The sequence below is a fragment of the Podarcis tiliguerta genome (assembly GCF_965153285.1).
Source record: "Podarcis tiliguerta genome assembly, chromosome: 9".
In the NCBI taxonomy this organism is placed as follows: Eukaryota; Metazoa; Chordata; class Lepidosauria; order Squamata; family Lacertidae; genus Podarcis; species Podarcis tiliguerta.
In genome coordinates, this window is record NC_139542.1 from 37,125,093 (window position 1) to 37,144,093 (window position 19,001).

The 19,001-nt window shown below is 41.7% G+C and overlaps 1 protein-coding gene across 20 annotated transcripts in view; it reads right to left on the reverse strand.

Moving 5' to 3' along the window:
- The window catches only part of NR3C2 (nuclear receptor subfamily 3 group C member 2), a 141,920-nt gene that overhangs the window by 22,934 nt on the left and 99,985 nt on the right, over positions 1–19,001 (reverse strand). For all 20 annotated transcript variants that reach the window (XM_083457172.1, XM_083457169.1, XM_083457183.1 and 17 more), the window contains 3 exons: positions 11,744–11,860; positions 3,856–4,194; positions 2,718–2,862 (listed from right to left, as the gene is read on the reverse strand). In XM_083457172.1, the coding sequence (XP_083313298.1) occupies positions 2,718–2,862; positions 3,856–4,194; positions 11,744–11,860 (601 nt within the window). The remainder of the gene's footprint in view (positions 1–2,717; positions 2,863–3,855; positions 4,195–11,743; positions 11,861–19,001) is intronic.

Here is a 19,001-nt window from a genome sequence, read left to right on the forward strand (position 1 = left end):
ATTTCAATTCATGATTCACTGACACAGAGTTGTCTGCAGTAGCCAAGGACACTTATTCATCCCATGTGAATTCTAGCTGCCTAACCTGCTTTCAGATTTGCCTTTCAGTGCCACCACGGTATAGCATATTTAAACTGAAAAGATGCATCACAAAAAAGTTTCCTAAAAATAAGTGCCCCTTCAAAATACAGCACGCCAGCTGCACTGCCCATATCTATTTGTTGATTCCAAACTCCAGAAATATGCTTTATGGCCCTAAAATCCAGTGCTTATCATTAGGCAACAAACTAGCTGCACACTACTGGTTTCTGACCTACTTTTTGGGAAACACTTTTAAAATCTAACATTGAAAAAAACCCTGCACTTATTTGTTAGCTATGCTGTACCATTTATTTGTTTCATATTAATCTGAGCATACTGTTCCCCTGCATTGACTTTACTAGGGGTACTAGTAGTAAGTTACACCTGATGACTAGTAAAATCATATGCGAATTTCATCAAACTCTCTGTAGTCGTAGAAAGAACCCCCATGCTTAATGTTTACATATGGGCCAAGGAGCAATTCCATCAGTTTTTGACTAATAAAAGGAACTGAAGAACAGAAAATGCTTGTAGATGTTAGACTCATAGACTCATAGAATCATAGAGTTGGATGGGACCCCAATCTAGTTCAATTCCCTTCAAATTAGCTAAAACAGCTAAGCCAAAATAGGAACATGGGAAGCTGACTTGTACTTATCTAGCTCAATATTGCCTGCATTGACTGACAGCGGCTCTCCAGGATTTCGGAGAGGGTTGTCTTTGAGCCCTACCTGGAGATGCCAGGGATTGAAGATGGACCTTGTGCATGCAATGCAGATAGATGCTCTGTCCCTGAGCTATGGGGCCCTTCCCTCTTAGGTCTAGAAGGAGAAAGACCCAACTTCAGGTCCAGCATCATCATACAGAGCAGCTGTCTGATGTAGGGAACAGTGTGACCACAGGAGGCTGAGTAGTGGTGATGACCTTCCTTGTACAAGTAGCCTAACACTCCTCGAGGACCTGCTTGGGTGAATAATGCCACAGTGTGAATCTGGCATTCATAAATACAGCTCACCATCACAGCAGCAGTGTTTGCAGTTCGTAGATCATAGAAGTGTAGAGTTGGAACGGACCACAGGGGTCATTTACTCCAACCCCATGCGGTACAGAAATCTTTTGGCCCGACATGTGGCTCAAACCCACGGCCCTGAGATTACATGGGGCTGCCCTTGAGATTGACCCAGAAACTACAGCGGGTGCAGAATGCCGTGGCGAGACTCCTTACGGGGTCCTCGCTGCGAGATCACATTCACCTGGTGCTATACCAGCTGCACTGGCTCCCGGTGGAGTACAGGATCAGGTTGAAGGTGCTGGTTTTAACCTTTAAAGCCCTATACAGCCTAGGACCCTCGTACCTACGGGACCGCCTCTCCTGGTATGTCCCACGGAGGACCTTACGGTCTTCAAACAAAAACATCTTGAAGATCCTGGGCCACAGGGAGGTTAGGCTGGCCTCAACCAGAGCCAGGGCTTTTTTGGCCATGGCTCCGATCTGGTGGAACACTGTGTCACAAGAGACTAGGGCCCTGCGGGACTTGACATCTTTCCGCAGGGCCTGCAAGACAGAGCTGAACCACCAGGCCTTTGGCCAAGGCACAGTCTGACCCTCCTGCTTCTGTAATCCTTATAGCACTCTAGCCCAATGGTTGCCATTAATTTGATTCTGAATTGGTTGGTTGTTAGCTGCTCTGAGCCCGGCTGTGGCTTGGGAGGGCGGGATATTTTTTTTTTTAAAAAAAATACTATTTATTATTAAGAGCCTCATTCTCTACCAACTGAGCTGCTGAGATTATGGGGACTACTTTGCTATCTACATTGGGACAGTCTGGTTTACATGTTACTTTATCCACAAATGAAGCTCAGGGGGAACCTGAACTGCTAGTCTTTAGAAGAAAACATCTACAGCAGTAATGTTCCACTGCAACCCACATAACATATGCATCACAGGACAAATAACAATATTGCAACATTATAGCAAATATGCAAGTGTAACAGTTTAATACATTCCAAATACTTTCAACACACACAGCACATGGTACATGCCAGACAAAGCATCTTAAGAATCTGGAGACTAGCATGGGCAAGGCTTTAAAGGTGAATTTAAAACAGAAAGGAAGACAGACGTGGGATGGCTCCCCTCCTCCCCCCAGCAGTTATAGCTATAATATGAAGCTAGGAATGCTTCATTAAAACATTTTGGTTTCTTTCAAGACTGCAAAGAAAAGGAGTTATAATCGTCATGAACACACACTGGGCAAACTGCTAGCTGTATACAAAAGAACTATTCTGTGAATGTGCGTAGAAAAACCAGCAATATGGGCGTTTTTGTATACTGAAAGGTAGAGAGTCCTCCAAACTACAGTAGGCACCAAAGGGGGGGAGGGAAGAATGATGTTTTCTGTTAATCTAGGTTTCATATCGGCTACATTTCAAAGCCAATGGAATGTTAATGCTTTGGGAACAGTATCCGATACAATGGCAGATACAGATCAAATGGATGGGTAGAAGGAAGGTTTCTCAGAAAGATATTTCCTGTGCTCTCTTTCATTGGCATCCATATTTTGCGGCCTTTGCATCTCTAATAGTGCTCTATTTATTCTTTCTTTGTAAAAGCAAATATTTGACAGATAACTTACTCATTAAAGACTAAATCAGGAGCAAAATAGAGGAACTGGCTATTTGTATGCCTGTATGATCTCCAGCTCAAGGCAAATGACGATAGACACATCCAAGAATATTGGATTAGAGTAATTTGGTCCTCAAGAGGCAAGCTTCGAAAACCTGAAGAACAGAACAACAAATCAAAAACAGCATTTATAGATCAGTGAGCTACTTTACCACCATCATTAGTATGGAAAACAAAACACCATTGTGCAGGCAGTTTATCCACATCCATTTTTAACGATGAAATATGCTACGTTTTGAAGGCGCAGCAGTGGTTAATTTTTAGAGAGAGGTGTTGAGGTTCAGGCTTGCTAGGAAACCACGCCCTCCAGGGTCCAAACTGCATCTGACTTTATCTCCACCCTTAAATCCAAGCAAGTATGTGGGGGGGATGTCTTTTACTCTTTGCCCTGCTATGATCCAATCTGGATTGGGCCCTCTGTACTTGCAATGTCAACTGCCAAGTGCATGAGTGGGGAGGGCAGAGCCCTCTACCCTAACACACTATGGTCCCGATCCATATGGCCTTTCCTCCACACTGGCTAGTTTTCAAAACAAACCATCCTTAATGGCAAAACTACATGGCTAATATCATGTGTAATTGACATACTTTCTACCCTAATCCCAAGGAAATGGAAAGAAATCCAGCCAGTATATGTAAAGGACAATTTAAGTCCTTACTGTCACTTCACAATTTTCATGGTTAAGCCTCTCTCGTTTGAAATAATTCCAGGTCAAGGTCCTCATGAGCCCATTAAAAAAAATAATGAAACAATGCATATCTGGGGGAGAAGGCCTAAGAATGGCTGTTGGGTTTCTGTCCAACTTGGAGCAGTTGGATGCTATGTTTTCATGTGTTCTAAACAAATATTAATTTTATTTAGGCAATAGCTTATGCAAAACACATGCATGCATTCTTGGGAGAGGAAGTTTAAATTTCCATTCACTGACATAAGCAGTGTCACACACAAAGGACTATTGCTTCCTCAGAGGAAGCTATTAATTAAATGTTGATACAGGGAAAGTATTCTTACCAAGTTCTTTTGGGCAAGGCATGCCTGAAAGCCACGAGACTCTTATAAAAGGGATATGCTAGAGGAGCCCCCTTACCTGGAAGTATCTTTGCCCACTTTACCACCTGAATCATCTGCTTGCCAGCAAGACGGTTTAAAGTGGAGAGCAGGTGTTCTGCCGTATCTGGCTTGGAGCCGTCATACCCAGCATATACAATTTCAGGTTCAATGTTCTCAAGGACCATAGCAGGCGAGGGAGTAAGTGCCGGCGAAACTGCAGATAAGTGAGGAACAAGTGCTGTGTTTACAGAAGGTTCTTTTGCTGGAGCGATATACGTCGTTCCTTCTTCTGGACTTTGGGGTGGCGGCTGCTGCTGCTGCTGCTGCGGTTCATCATGGATCCCTTTTAATTTGCCCAACTTCTTTGACTTACGAGCTGTGGGAGAGGGGGAAATACGGGAAGAATGTTAGCAAAATGTTATCAGCTTTCTTCAATAAAAAAAATAATATGAATGACACCTAAGGGAATAGCAACCAGGTCACAACAACTTAATACAGTAAGAACCAGAAAGATCAGTTAGTATTTTTTTAAATGAACCTAGAACAGTAGGATACTAGGTCGGATACTAGGATGCAACAACTGATTGGCCTGCAGCAGCAGCCCAATCAGGCACCAGGAGGGAAACATAATCAACCAATCAGACGGTACTCATTGCGTAAATAATGTATATAAAGCCTGAGGTTTGGGACGAAATTCAATCACTGTTCCTATGAGCTGAAATAAAGAGCATGAAATTACTACTCGACTCTGAGAATATTTCAACGGGAATGTCTTGAAGAACTGTCTGTTTTTCAAATGCACAACTACTGCTTTGATAGGAGACATCAGTCCTGTTCAGGCCACCCAACTCATGCTTGCCCAGGCCACACTCGCTAGTCCTCCCCTGGATTTTCCCCAGGTGTCTGCATGTGCTCCATGACTGCCTGCAGAGACGAAACCTTTACCCTGCTTAATGTGCACATTTGTACATGTGAAGGTTTCTATTGAACCCGGAACCCGATTTCAAAGAAGGCTCCAGCTTGTATGAGAGTTCTAAGTGTATACAGCTGTATTTGTGAAGTTTCTTCTTTCTGAATACGTTTGTGCAGATGCCATGGAGCAGAGAGATTCAGAGCAAGACAAACCGAGGGTTAGGCTAATCAGCATGGCCCCACGCATTGATTCAACTTGTGAGTCAGGTTGCCTGAATAGGGTTATTGAGCGACTTTATTATGGGGATACAAAGAACTCTAGATTCCACCCCCCTTAAAAAAAATAACATAAAAGTAGAATTCTGAAAAGGAAACAGTACTAATGCAGTGCAGATGCCAAATTCAGGAGTCATCATATGGCTTCTCTTCCAGAAAGGAAGTGCTGGTATCCAACAGAAATTGTTGTGTCTGCAGGGCTTCCATTGTGCTAAAATTGCCAACCTTCTATCTCCATTTACCTTAACTGAGATTTTACTGGAAGAAAGGCAGCAAAAAAATGACAATGTTGCTCTGTGTATATTATGACTCTTTTAAAAATTAGGCTTGCATCTGTCAATGAAGCAGACTGGATTATTCATTTCTGCAGAATCATTTTGGATGCAGTCAATATGATGACGTGGAAACTTGGAAGGGAAAGTGAAGGCTGCATTAGTGAAGTTAAGAAATAGCAAGGACAAGAACTTTGGAGTTGGGCATCGTGAAGAATGACTTTTGGAGATGCTGCAAAGAAACAAGAAGCAAAATGTGCACAATGTGACACACACACACACAAAAAAAGGTAGTGTGGGGAAAACACACATATTAGAATGTAGACCAAAATACCATGAAGGTCAGATGGATGTTTATTGACTTCACACTGAAAGAATATTTGGACTAAAGGAACATCACTAAAGGTCTAAAGGTCACTTGGACTAAAAGTCACAAGGCTATGTTTCTGCCCTATCCAATTGAGCACCCTTTCATGAGAAAACCAAGACAGAGAAGTGAAGACTTTAGCCACAACCTAATGAATAGAGAAGGGACGCGGGTGGCGCTGTGGGTTAAACCACAGAGCCTAGGGCTTGCCGATCAGAAGGTCGGCGGTTCGAATCCCCGTGATGGGGTGAGCTCCCGTTGCTCGGTCCCTGCTCCGGCCAACCTAGCAGTTTGAAAGCACGTCAAAGTGCAAGTAGATAAATAGGTACCGCTCCTGCGGAAAGGTAAACGGCGTTTCCGTACGCTGCTCTGGTTTGCCAGAAGCAGCTTAGTCCTGCTGGCCACATGAAGCTGTACGCCGGCTCCCTCGGCCAATAAAGCGAGATGAGCACCGCAACCCCAGAGTCGGCCACGACTGGACCTAACGGTCAGGGGTCCCTTTAACCTTTACCTTTAATTAATAGAGAGGAAGGTGCCCACTGATCTTATAAGGCTTCACCATGCACAATGTTCTAAACTATTTGAAGGGACAGACCTCTGAAATGCCTAGAGATGAATGAGAACTATCAAAAATGCTACAACAAATAAGAATAGTTAATGTATCCAAATGCTTATCAAACAAGTGCATAGCTGAGGAGGAGATTGGTGAGCTATCCTATGGAGAGAATCTTACTCCTTGAGACAATGAGCTTTGCATATGATGAGAATGGCACTCTGAGCAGGATCTCTTAGCATGATCTGAATGCATGGAAGGAAGACCAAAGTAATACATATTGAGCAGAATATCTAGTCCCAGTGACGGGCTTCTTCAGAAATAGAGACTATAGGCTCATTCAGGGCAGATGTTGGCTCCCACATTACTTTCCCCAGTCAACATCTTAAAAGGTGCTTGTTAAGAAGTAGCTCCAAGGAGATGCTTGGCTATGCAAGTCTCAGTTTCTTAGCTTTAAGATGCACAGTTAGGGAGATCTGACTCTCAACACATTCCTAAATTTATCAGGAAGGAAATATATAAGGAAGTATTGGGTAAGAAAATTAGAGTTTATCTATTTAGGATAATTCCACATTCTTTTCTAGAGATTACTCAGGGTGGGATGTAATCAACAAAAGAAAAATAAGTGTGGAAAGAGATCATAATATATAACCAACATAGACATGTACTCCCACTCAGAAAGATCCTGCACTGCTTACTCAGATGTGTGGAAACCAGAACTTCAGCAAACCACATGAGAAATAAGAGATCCATAAATGCAGATTGCCTACTTATATTGCGTCCTTATGTGCCCTTGCTAGCAAAACCTCACGCGTCCACACACCCACCCAAACATACATTTTTGATTCTGTTGTTCTGCCTTTCACAGATAGAATATTTATTATTATTGTCATTATTATTATTATTATTATTATTATTAAATTTATAAATGGTTTCCCAGCCATTTACAATAAAAATAACAGAATGTATAGAAGAACTAAATATATGCACAGCAGTGTAAAATCAAGTCTTAAAATATCAAATTCAATGTACACTATAAAATGGCTGAGTTACAAATCAGGGAAGAATATTCAAAATAAAGGTTTTCAGATGCCACCCAGAAGCAAGAATGCTAGGTGCTTGTCTAGTTTCAATAGGAATCTAATTTCAGAGAGATGGAGCTGCGACACTAAAAGCCTATTTTTGTTTGTTTGTTGCCAGCTACCCCTCTTAACAAGGCCCCATCAGAAGAATACTATTGCAAGGAGGGTAAGATGATGCAGGGACGCGGGTGGTGCTGTGGGTTAAAGCCTCAGTGCCTAGGGCTTGCCGATCAAAAGGTCGGCGGTTCGAATCCCCGTGGCGGGGTGCGCTCCCATCGCTCGGTCCCAACGCCTGCCAACCTAGCAGTTCGAAAGCACCCCTGGGTGCATGTAGATAAATAGGGACCGCTTACTAGCGGGAAGGTAAACGGCGTTCCGTGTGCGGCTCTGGCTCACCAGAGCAGCGATGTCACGCTGGCCACGTGACCCGGAAGTGTCTTCGGACAGCGCTGGCCCTCGGCCTCTTTGAGTGAGATGGGCGCACAACCCTAGAGTCAGTCAAGACTGGCCCGTACGGGCAGGGGTACCTTTAAGATGATGCAAGGTGGTTCCTCAGGTGGTCTGGCCCAAAGCTGTGCAGGGCCTTAAATGCTAGGAACAAAACCCTGAACAACGGCATTACCTGCAGCTTCTGGACTATTTCCAAGGGAAGCCTCACATGCTGCAGTAATCCACTACTGACGTTACCAAAGCCTGGACCAAGTCACAGCTATCTTATCAAAACCAGTCGTAGCTATCTTAGCAATCAAAGCTGATAAAAGGCACTCCTGGCCACTGAGGCGACCTATGCATCAAGCAACAGAGATGGATCTAGAAGCACCTCAATACTGTGTACCTGTTCATTCTGAAAGAATGTATCCTGTCCAGAGCAGGTAACTGACCTATTGTTTAGGCATAGGAACCACTATTCCCCCCACCCCCGTCCCCAAGCTGCTATTTCCAGACTTTCCTGAAAAGAGGTACTGTCTGTTAAAGCACCCTGGAAATTACAGCTCTATGAAGGAAACAGGGCCTAAGAACCCTCAGCCCCCTTAAAAACTATTTAAAGCGTTTGATACTGCTTTAAATGCATAATGCTGATGGGACCTCAATAAACGTCGTCCATTAGGGTAACCAAGGTTGATTCAGATCTGAACTCAGAGTCAAATGGGTCTACACAAACAGCCTTGTACATTGCAAGCTGGGATGCCCGATGGATAATGTATGTTACACCAAGGAATTGGAACACATTGCAAGAACTAATTGGAAGACATTGTGGTGGTTTGTGTGACAGAAACTGCCCGACCAAATTCTGATTGACACTATAGATGCCAAATCAAAGAATTTATCCAATTATTCAGGACATACATGTGACAAGATAAGTGGGCTTCCATATCCTGAATGGAACAATTTAAGTCTTGAGTGTCCTAAATAGGATGGGCTGAGGATGACTGGGCCATGCTTAGCCCAAAAAGCCAAAAACACAGTTGGGGAACAACTGCAGCTCTGGATGTCAAGCAATAACTTAGAGGAAAGAATATATCAAGATAACACCTTATAATAAATCACCAACTCAACTGCTGTTAGCAACTTGGATTTACTTGCCGTTCTCTCTTCTAAGAGTAGCCAGGTGCTGCTTAATTTATGAAAACCGACAAGCTCATGGCCATAGGTGGTCTGGCTCTAGGCTACAGAGCCTCTTAGATTACATTATAGACCAGAGTAAACATGCCTTAAATGACAATATGGAAGATAAGTAGGTAAATTAGAGGTCATTGTTTTATGAGGAGATATCTTACTGATTCCAACATGAAATCCTGTAATGCTCTTCCTATCCAGAAAACCTTACACAGGTTCCCTATACTTTAGCAATATAAATCTCACATTAAAATAACAAACAACTGAGCAAAATTCTACAAAAACATAGAATACCCTGCTGATCTTATCTGAAGTCAATTAAATATTTTCTTTTGAAAATAGTGCTCAAATTAAATCTGATGCAATTTGCACTAAAGTTCACACAACACACCCTTTAAGTACATACCAGGCTACAGGTCTTTTTCTTCTTCTCCTCACTGATCCCAGCTTATTCCATGGAAACTAAACATTATCTTAAGTTTAGATAATAGCACACAAATTTCTTGCTAAATCTAGAAAAGTTATCATACTCTAGCCATACTGACCAAAATAGTGAATCAGTTAGATTGATTCACAGTTCATTTGAGCTAATTAAAAGAATTAAATGCCGGATGTAGACTAAGTTATTTTCTGGATTACTTTAGGAACAAGATACACTTCATCAATAAAATTTAGAAATGCGCTATTTATGTGAGCAATTGAAATATTTTCTTCTTTAAAACCGTATTCCAGGTTTAGCAAACATTCTAATATTAAAGAACCATCTTTCTGCATCATCCTTCATCCCTCCTTAATTTCTCTGGCACTATCCCGTAGCTAAAGTAAGCACCTTCATCGCACCCTCCTGCTAACTTTGTTGAAACCACTTAGTCTCTACTAGAATTAAGACTGGCCGATCCTCCTTCCAGCTCCCCACCCCCACCCCCGGTTGCTTCCACACCCAACTGTTCCCTCTGGCTGAACTTTGCTACTCCCAAGAGCCAGTCCCTGCTCTTCATCTGAATTTCACCCTCCCCTCCCAATTCCTGCCTGGAGTCTTAGTTTCCTTCCTTCCTGTGCAACTGAAGGGCAATTTCTGCAAGTCCCCCCTCCCTCTACCCTCGACCGTCATTCTTCTTTTAGCCAGCTACAGCTTACCACCACTGGAAAAGTTATAGCATAAATATGTTTTGTTGCAAAGGCAGGTTAATGATGCTGCTGCTGATGATTTTACATGTCATTTGCGTCTAAAATTCAAGGACAGAGGGCATTCTGCCCGTGAAACGCTGTTTCCAAACTGATTACATCATCTTAAGCCTCCATTCACTACAGTTTCTGCAGTGGAGTCAAAACAAAGATTTGCTGGCTGGGAAGTCGCCCCCCTTTCACAGACACATTGTAAAGGGAGAAAGCACTTCACATTGGGTGAGCTTTGATCTTTGCAAGGGGCAAGAGGAAGGAAGTACACAACTGCATTGCTGCGGTAGCACAAGGACCTGCTCCTTTGTTCCCTTGCTGTGCTGCAAGGTTGCAGTGCAACACAAAAAGAGATGTTGCTTAGGCGATTTGGGGACATGCTTCCTTCTGCTTGAGGTTCCTACAAGTGAGGTGATTTATGAAATCAGTTGTAATTAGAAAGATATTAGAATATGTTGGACATACATTGGACGACAGCTGTCCTTTTACTTCCTCCTGCTCAGAGATACACAGAAGGCAGGTAAAAATGACTGAGTGGCTAAACACCCACAAAAATAACAAAGGTACGTGGAACACTTTTTCTACCTAACAACCCCCTTCACCTCACACACGAAAATATTTTGGTGATACTTTGGCTCAGCTCGACTTGAAACCTTACATTTATGAGAGGCCTGGCTAGAAATGGACTTTTGTATCTTCATAGCGCAGGTATGAAATTATACTGCTAAAAGCGATTACTCAATTTAATAATGAATATAGGGTACATAGAATCCGTCAACACTTCCTCTCAGAGAACGGACAAAGAGCTTCACCTTCAGAGACAGAGTCTTGACATCAGATACCCCCTTTCTGAGGCTGTAGGAATACCTGAAGCTGGTTCATCTCTGACTCTGATGTCAGAAAGGGAAAAGAGAAGGATTTCCATAGGCATGTTGAGGGTGTGTGAGAAGAGGCTGGAGAGCAAAGATCCCGCAGTCCTCTCCTTCTGACATACCCAACAACAGGAAAACCAACTATGCTACACGTGCAGTTTGCTTCTCTACCATTGGTATCAATGAGAGACAAAACTGCTTTTAAAATAACAAAAAGAAAATGAACTGGAAGGGGAAAGGGGGAGGGAGGGACACCCACCATCATCACTGCCATCTTCCAACCTGCCAGCACAAGCCCGGCAAAAGCCTAGGAAGAGGCGGTCTGTCTGCCTTTGGTTCTTGCGCTCCCCACCCTCTTGGATCACTCTGCCCATTTTTAATATAAATATATATATTACTAGGCTGGAAATTAACAGGAAATCTGGCAGATAACACATAGCTTGAACTTTCTTTCAGTTAATTCTATTTTGATATTCTTTTGGAACGTTCCCACAGAACCACCAAAAAAACTGCACAACTCCTGATGCTTTAATCTTCTTAGCTGTGTGAAACTCCACTAAAATTACTGTCATCATCTAACACCCACCTTCCTTATTCTGAGCTATAAAATACATATTTCAAAAAAAGGGAAAAAACCTAGAATGACAATAGGGTTTTAGTAGCTTTTGTATAATACTTCTTTCTTAGTTGAGTAATTCAGGATAAAACTTCTGAGACCATCCAGCTGATACCAGTTTAAGAATAGACGTGTTTAAAACATGTTTTCTCAGTGAGTTTCTAGTAATGATATATGCTTACCTCCCAAATTCATTCCAGCTTGAAGACATTTCTGTAATCGGCAAGCTGGGCAGTTTTTTCTTCGAATCTTATCAATTATACAGTCATTCCGTCCAGCACATAAATAATTGTGTTGCCCTGCATTAACAACAAAAAAGGAAAAAGAAAAAAGTTATATTCTACTGCATTCAACTGTATAAAGACTTAGAGATGAAAGAAGGGATTTCTCCCTTGTTTGCAATCTAATGTTACATCTCTTTAAATACAAACCCTCCAGAGCACCTGATGCAGCACACCACATTAAATCATAAAACAATTTTTAAAAGAAAAGAGCCCTCCAGCACAATACCCAAGAGAGCAGAACAGAATTCATAAATGAAGAGCATAAAATCAGGAAAGTTACTTCTTTAGTAAAAACTTCCAAAGAGGTAGCAAAAACAACAGAGACCTTTGTAGTGCCATAAAGGCTAATGCACATTATATATATAGTCTAGAGTTCCAGCTTTCATGGACTAGAATTCACTTTATCAAATGCAAAAAAGCATTATTCTGAGTTAACAGGTTTATAAACACAAGGATACAGAGGGCAAACTGTACAAAATGGGGTCAAAATGGCAAAAGACATGCGAAAAGCTTGGCTAGTGAGAGTTCAATTAAAGCTTAAATCAGGGGTGGTGAACCGCTGGCTTGCAGGCTTGATCTAGTCTAGAAAGCCTTCCCTGGTGGCCTGGCAGTCCCTGATCTAATTTTCTGGTGGCGGCACTACCACTGAGGAGGAAAATACAGAGCGCCAGCAGCAGAGGTGGTGCATTTTTTTTTATCCTCATCATGGTGCTGGGCCAGACAGAGAGGTTTCAGTTTCTCTGCTTAGTCCAGTGCCACGCTGGAGATACAGACTGTGCCCTCACTCATCAGATGAGTGATCTGATAAGCAAAAAGGAAGTGCTGATCCCCGTGTGTGAGAGTGTGTCTGTCTGTTTGTTCCGTGTGTGTTTTATGTGCCCTCTTCAGCTGATCTAAATGGATCAGCTGAAGACTAGGGGAGTGTGCCTGTGTGTGTTGTGCACATCCATGCTGACCAAAGCCTTTCGGAGTTTTACCAGAGGTGATCATGGCCCTGGCTTAAATGCATGCAAAATAAGCACAGTAATCATTCACTACAAAAGAAATTGAGGCTAATGGAATCACCCTAATATTGCAAAATAAATAAATACCTGTGTTGTTGCTAATCAAGTCCCACCCGCAAAAGGTAAAAGCCCAGTTTACGAAATTCAGCCATATTGCATGCCCTGGGTTGGAACTCAACATGTGGTATGCTCCTGCTAGAGGAATGCAGGTATGAGTTTCGGATTGTTTCTTCTCTGAAGGAAAACACTGTAGGGTTTGGGGATCCTCCACCATAACAGTATGGGAAGTGATGCAGAAGCAGTCTGTGCTGGATCCTTAGTCACTTGCACAAAGGTGCCCATCCATTGGTGGAAGGGACACATGGTGTACAACCCTCTGAATGTACTATGCTTACCAAGGAAGGAAGTTACCGAAGGAGTTACCGGGGAAAAGCAGGAGAGGGCTGTTGTGTTTATATTTGGTTTTGGGGGCTTCCCCTAAGCACCTGGTTGGCCACTGCAAGAACAGGATACTGAACTGGAAAGGGCTTTTGGTCTGATCCAGCTTGAAAGTTCTTATGTTCACATCAGCCAAAGAAGACCCTTTCTTTGCACCAGAACCACAAAGCTGGTCAGGTGCATTATTCAAAGTTTACGGACCAGGTGTTGTCAGATGAGCAATTAAAAACTCTGCTCTTGCTTAAAAGAAACAGTCAGGTTTGGTCTGTACAGTGGTACCTCGGGTTACAGACGCTTCAGGTTACATACGCTTCAGGGTACAGACTCCGCTAACCCAGAAATATTACCTTGGGTTAAGAACTTTGCTTCAGGATGAGAACAGAAATCGTGCTCCGGCAGCGAGGCAGCAGGAGGCCCCATTAGCTAAAGTGGTGCTTCAGGTTAAGAACAGTTTCAGGTTAAGAACAGACCTCCGGAACGAATTAAGTACTTAACCCGAGGTACCACTGTACTGTGTTTCCCCCCACACTTGTATGTTTTAGGGTGCAACTTTCACAAGATTGAATTTAGCTGAACTGTTAAGATGTAACATCCCCTCTACCCATGCACTTTTTATGTTATGTTCGTTTTAAAGACACAAAGTAATCAAATCTAACCTTCCAACAGGCCCACGAGAAACTCCAAAACAAGGCTGTTGGGAAGTAGCCTTTCATGTTGCAATAAATTAACAACAAGGCATAGCAGCCTAATTTCCCTGCCTTCCCATCCCTTGCAGCAAGATCCACAACACCCTTGAGTGGACCAAGAGAATGACAACCACAACACAGGAAGTCGCACAACAGCCGATAATCAGGATAAAAAATCCAATACTCCTTATGCTGAATGAATTGCTTTTGGTATGTGTTAATAAGCGCGATATGGCTTGACAAAATGGCTACAGAATGTAGAGTTTTCAGAGCTAGGATAATGTTTCTGCATATTGTGCTAATTAAGTAATTTGGACTTTGGGAATATATTACCTAGGTCCTAGGGCATCCCTAGAATGGGTGTTGAACTTTTAAAAAGGGGTTTTATTCTGATGATACCAATGTAGTGAAATGATGCCATGCATACCTGTGTGATTTTTCATTTGGGCTTTAAGAAAACTCAGCTCCACAGATTGTTCTTCCTAACTTACAGAGGGATGGAACCAAGGCCAGATTCTTTCTTCACATTCATAAGCTTGCTTCATGCTCATAAATAAACATTATTAACAGCCCCTTGGCTACATTAACTTCACATACTTATTTTGGGTCTCGTTTCACTTCTGAAACTGGCTGTTTTAATTATTTGCCCAGTGGAATGGAATGAAAATATGCTGTGGAAAATCAATGAGGAAAAGGCGACTGGGGGCAGGGAGGACGCATCTCCTGGAAATCTAGCTCTCAAATAGGCCTTTCTCTGTAGTGGAGGGATCTTCCCCTCTCTGCCTTAGCTCAGCGAAGCAGTCTTTACTGCTGCAGAACAAAAATCATATAATTCAGCAGCAGCCTTTCCTTTCGACTCACCCAGCTGCATGTGAAATACAACTTTTCCTGGCAGCTTTCAAGTCAATACCTCACTTACTTAAATCAGTGCTGTTATATCACCGCATGCCTGCAATCTCCTAAGTGGTGAAACATGACTGCTAAATAATATTTCACTTTAACTGTATTAGGTACAACGCAAGCCCATCCTCAGCAAGCGATATGTTTTAAAACACAGACAGACAGGCACACAGGCATCATGCCATTTCTCTCTTTCAATATTAATACTCATCATTTTTAAAACAAAGCACAATTGACAACATCTGTTGTTTCAAGCTTTTTTTAAAAAAAACTCACTGCATTTTACTGGGGGAAAGTCCACAAACTTTTCCATTTTGTGAGATTTTTAAAAACTGAGCTATACGTTTTGATTTTAAAATGTTCTCTCTTATACAGTGAACAGATTTTTTTTCAAAGCAGTTGCCAACTGCCCAGCAACAGCAGCCTATGTTTGCACTCACTATTTTAGGCTACATCACATGTCAATTACATAACCTTGTTTTACTGCTCTTGAACTGGTTGGAACAACCCGGGAAACAGATTAGGGCAGTCCCTCGAAATTCTGCAATGCAAATTCAACTACATGCCCAAATTCCTACCACTTAATAAAATATTACACCTATGTTCAGTTTCTCTCCATAACTGGTTACTTATTATTAGAGCAAACTAAAGCTTGTGATAATTAACTTCCCCAATTCTGTTCAAACCAGTGCATTCTGACTATGCAGTAGCAACAGTAAACTAATAAATAATGGCCTGCATTGCTCAGGTGTATGTACAGTAATTTAATTAATTGTAATTTACAAAAAGTAGATCAAGGGTGTGCCAGAAGCTTGCAAAGTTCTTTGTTGTTGTTTTTTGAGGGGAGGGGGAGGGGTTGGGAATTACTGAGTTGCAGCACACAGATTTAAAGGAATCAGAGCCTGCACAGCTGTGTCATGAACAAATGTAAATTTCCAGAGGTCTGTTCAAGAAAAAAAGAGAAGAAATCAAGAAAAAAATAGCAAGATGTGATCACACACACTCTCTCACATACACACTTGCAAATGTCTCTCTGTGTATATACATGCATGCACACACAAACCGATTTTCATACTCCCATAATTTAAAGTCTGTCTCCATGCAATGTATTTTCATAATCAACATTCTCCCTGCACACTGATCATTTTCACTGTGCTAGCATAGGACTCAGTACACCTGAGCACTGAACTCTCAGGTCACAGGTAGTCTAATTCAAGGTTAACCCATTTATTCTTTTCCCAGCTTTGTCACACCACCTTCCATATTCTTTGCCCCATTTCTCGGCTATTGGATTAACCTCTCTTGGAATTATCAGCCATTTGCTTTTCCTCTTGTCCTGAGAAGCCATCCTTTTCTGGTGAGATGCTTAGTCTCCTGTTCCAAAGATGACTTAAGACTGCTGATTTACCTTCAGGGGGCCCTGATCCTGCCTGGGATGCATGTACCTCTGCCACCCAGCTCCAGAGTGACAGATTATCATTGTGACCATGGCATTCCTAAACAAGAGCCCACCTGGTATTGTAGAAGGAAATTAGTCATTCATAATCATTAGTTATTTTTATAAACAAAGGGGAGCATCAGCAACAATATGGCCATAACCAGAAACAACTTCATGTTGCTAAACAAGCTAAAAAGATAATTAAATCAAGAGGCCTGAGGACCCTAGAGAAAATACATGACACAGTGTATCTGAGGATTATTTCATTGCATATTTTAACGACCAGCATTAATGATTAAAGGTTTTAATGTTTTAATGGGATTGTTTTATGGTGTATTTTATAATGTGTAATTTTAAAAAATATTTTGTAAATCACTTAAAAGACTATTTTGGCATTAAGCGGTAAATTAATTAACCAACCAACAACTACACCTATTTTGAGTCATCAAGGCACAAGGTTCACATCATCTGAGTAAACACGCCAGGCTCCAAAAACCTGAACCCTCACAGAGTGTCTCATGCACCTATGCTCACAAGTTAATTCCAGAGTGTGTATACGTATGCAACTTTAATATACTTCCCCCCTGCATTAAAACCATGTGATAATATCCCCCCCCTTCAGTTCAATCAACTACTTTGTCATTCCTTTTAAGGTTATTTTCTTTCTAAAATGGTTGAGCACAATTTACCTAGGGCTTGCACAAGTTTCTGGTGGATTATACCATTTATTTCATCTTTCTTTACTGACCTAGATTGCTTCTACTACTTATTTTATCTTCAGTGTTCTTTCTCCTTTTTTTTATCCATTATCTCTGCTTCTCTCTTATTCTAACTTTCACTTTAGTCTGAATATCTCTGCTGTTTCCTCCTTCCATATCGTGGCTTCTATTATTTTGCTGACTAAATGGAACTATTCTCAAGTAAGTGGACTGGGAACTGCAGCCAAAGTATCTTTATCAACGATGGAGAGATCAGTTGCTCATTACAGTACTTTAATTCCCCGTTTCATAATTTTTTCTACTCCTCACCTTTCTGTTGAAGCACGTGTTAAAATAACACAATTAAAAGTAGAAAAGCAAATGTTTAAGCAAGGCACAAAAGGAATATGGCTCATTTTCCCAAGTAAATTAGATATTTCATAATAATTAGTATGCACATTGACTTCTCATCTTCAGTCTTCCAACTCTCTATACCATCTAGAGTTTCCACTTTCATTTTCAGAAACTATCTTCTCCCCAAGATACTATTTCTGCAAATATTCTTTTATAAAAGCGGCATTGTCTAATATTACTACAAAGTGGTTTAACATGATATTATCTGGCTTCTTTTCTAATTGCATCCCAAGGGCAGTTCAAAAGTGTACACTCGCAACATTGGTGTAGCATCTCTACAAAGAGTATTAAGATAGGGAGGTGTTTCCCACCTTAGTTCTATGTGTACATACACACAGAGGTACATGTACAGACAGAACAAGAGACCATCAGGCATATTCATTCATTCATTCAATAAAATTTATACAGCTGGAGATGACGAGGACTGAACCTGGGACCGTCTGCGTGCAAAGCAGATGTTCTACCATTGAGCTACAGCTCTTCCTATTGATGAAGGGAAGTACAAATGCATAAAACAAGCAAATAAATAATAAGCACTGGGAGATATATGCACATCTCCAATATGCCCATCCAGCTCTCTTTCACCACATTCTAAGCATGAATAAAATGTCCCGGGCAAAGAGGACTAGCTCAATAGGGTTCAGCCATCATTGGCTCAAAACCCTTAGTCCCATAGATCTCTCCTATTCTTCATTTAGAAAGATGCACCAACCACTTGAACCAAATTCTATTTTGAAGTTAGTTATTGCAAGAAAAAATGACACATAATTTGCACCTATCTAAGGTACAGAAATATGCTGATCATTTCTATTCAGTATGGTGGGATTTTATTTCATATAATTTTGTTTTCACAAAGAGAGATATGTAATGAGAACACCAGGCAAGCCTCCTTGGAGACAGCATTCCACAAACAGTGAATCATCACAGACATGGCGCGCTCTCGTGCTGCCATGCTCCAGACCTCTTGTGGAGCGGGCACATGAAGAAAGGCCTCAGATGATGAGTGCAGGGCCCAGGGCAGGCAATATGAGGAGGGGCTGTCCTTGAGGTATTGCAGCCCTGAACTGCTTACGGCTTTATAGGTCAAAACGGGTGCTCTGAATTAGGCCTGGAAGCTAACTGGCAGCCAGTTCCAAAAAAAAACTCAATTAAATGGATACCTAAGTAATTATGCATATAAGCAAGAAAGTTCAGTACTTCAGATCTCCAATATGGTTAATATATTGAAACTGACAATACTACACAACCACTTTACACTAATTAACACTCCTGTGTGCTTTAGAAGATGTAACATAGCATTATCTACTTCCACTGGGAAGATGTGAAAACCAATGAGAGGCAGTATGCTAGGAAGGGGGGGAAAACACTGTTTCCTTCCATTACATTCAGCAAAAGGAACCAATAACTTAATATGCTTTCATAGGGCCAGCATATGTCGGACTTTATAGATTCACATATCTTTTATCTTTAGTGGATATTCCAATTTCTTTTCTTCTTTGGCTGCCCCTGCCCTGTTGCCTCTTTCACCTCTTCTCATAGACAAGTTCAAATATGCCTGTGAAGCTCAAAATGCTTGTG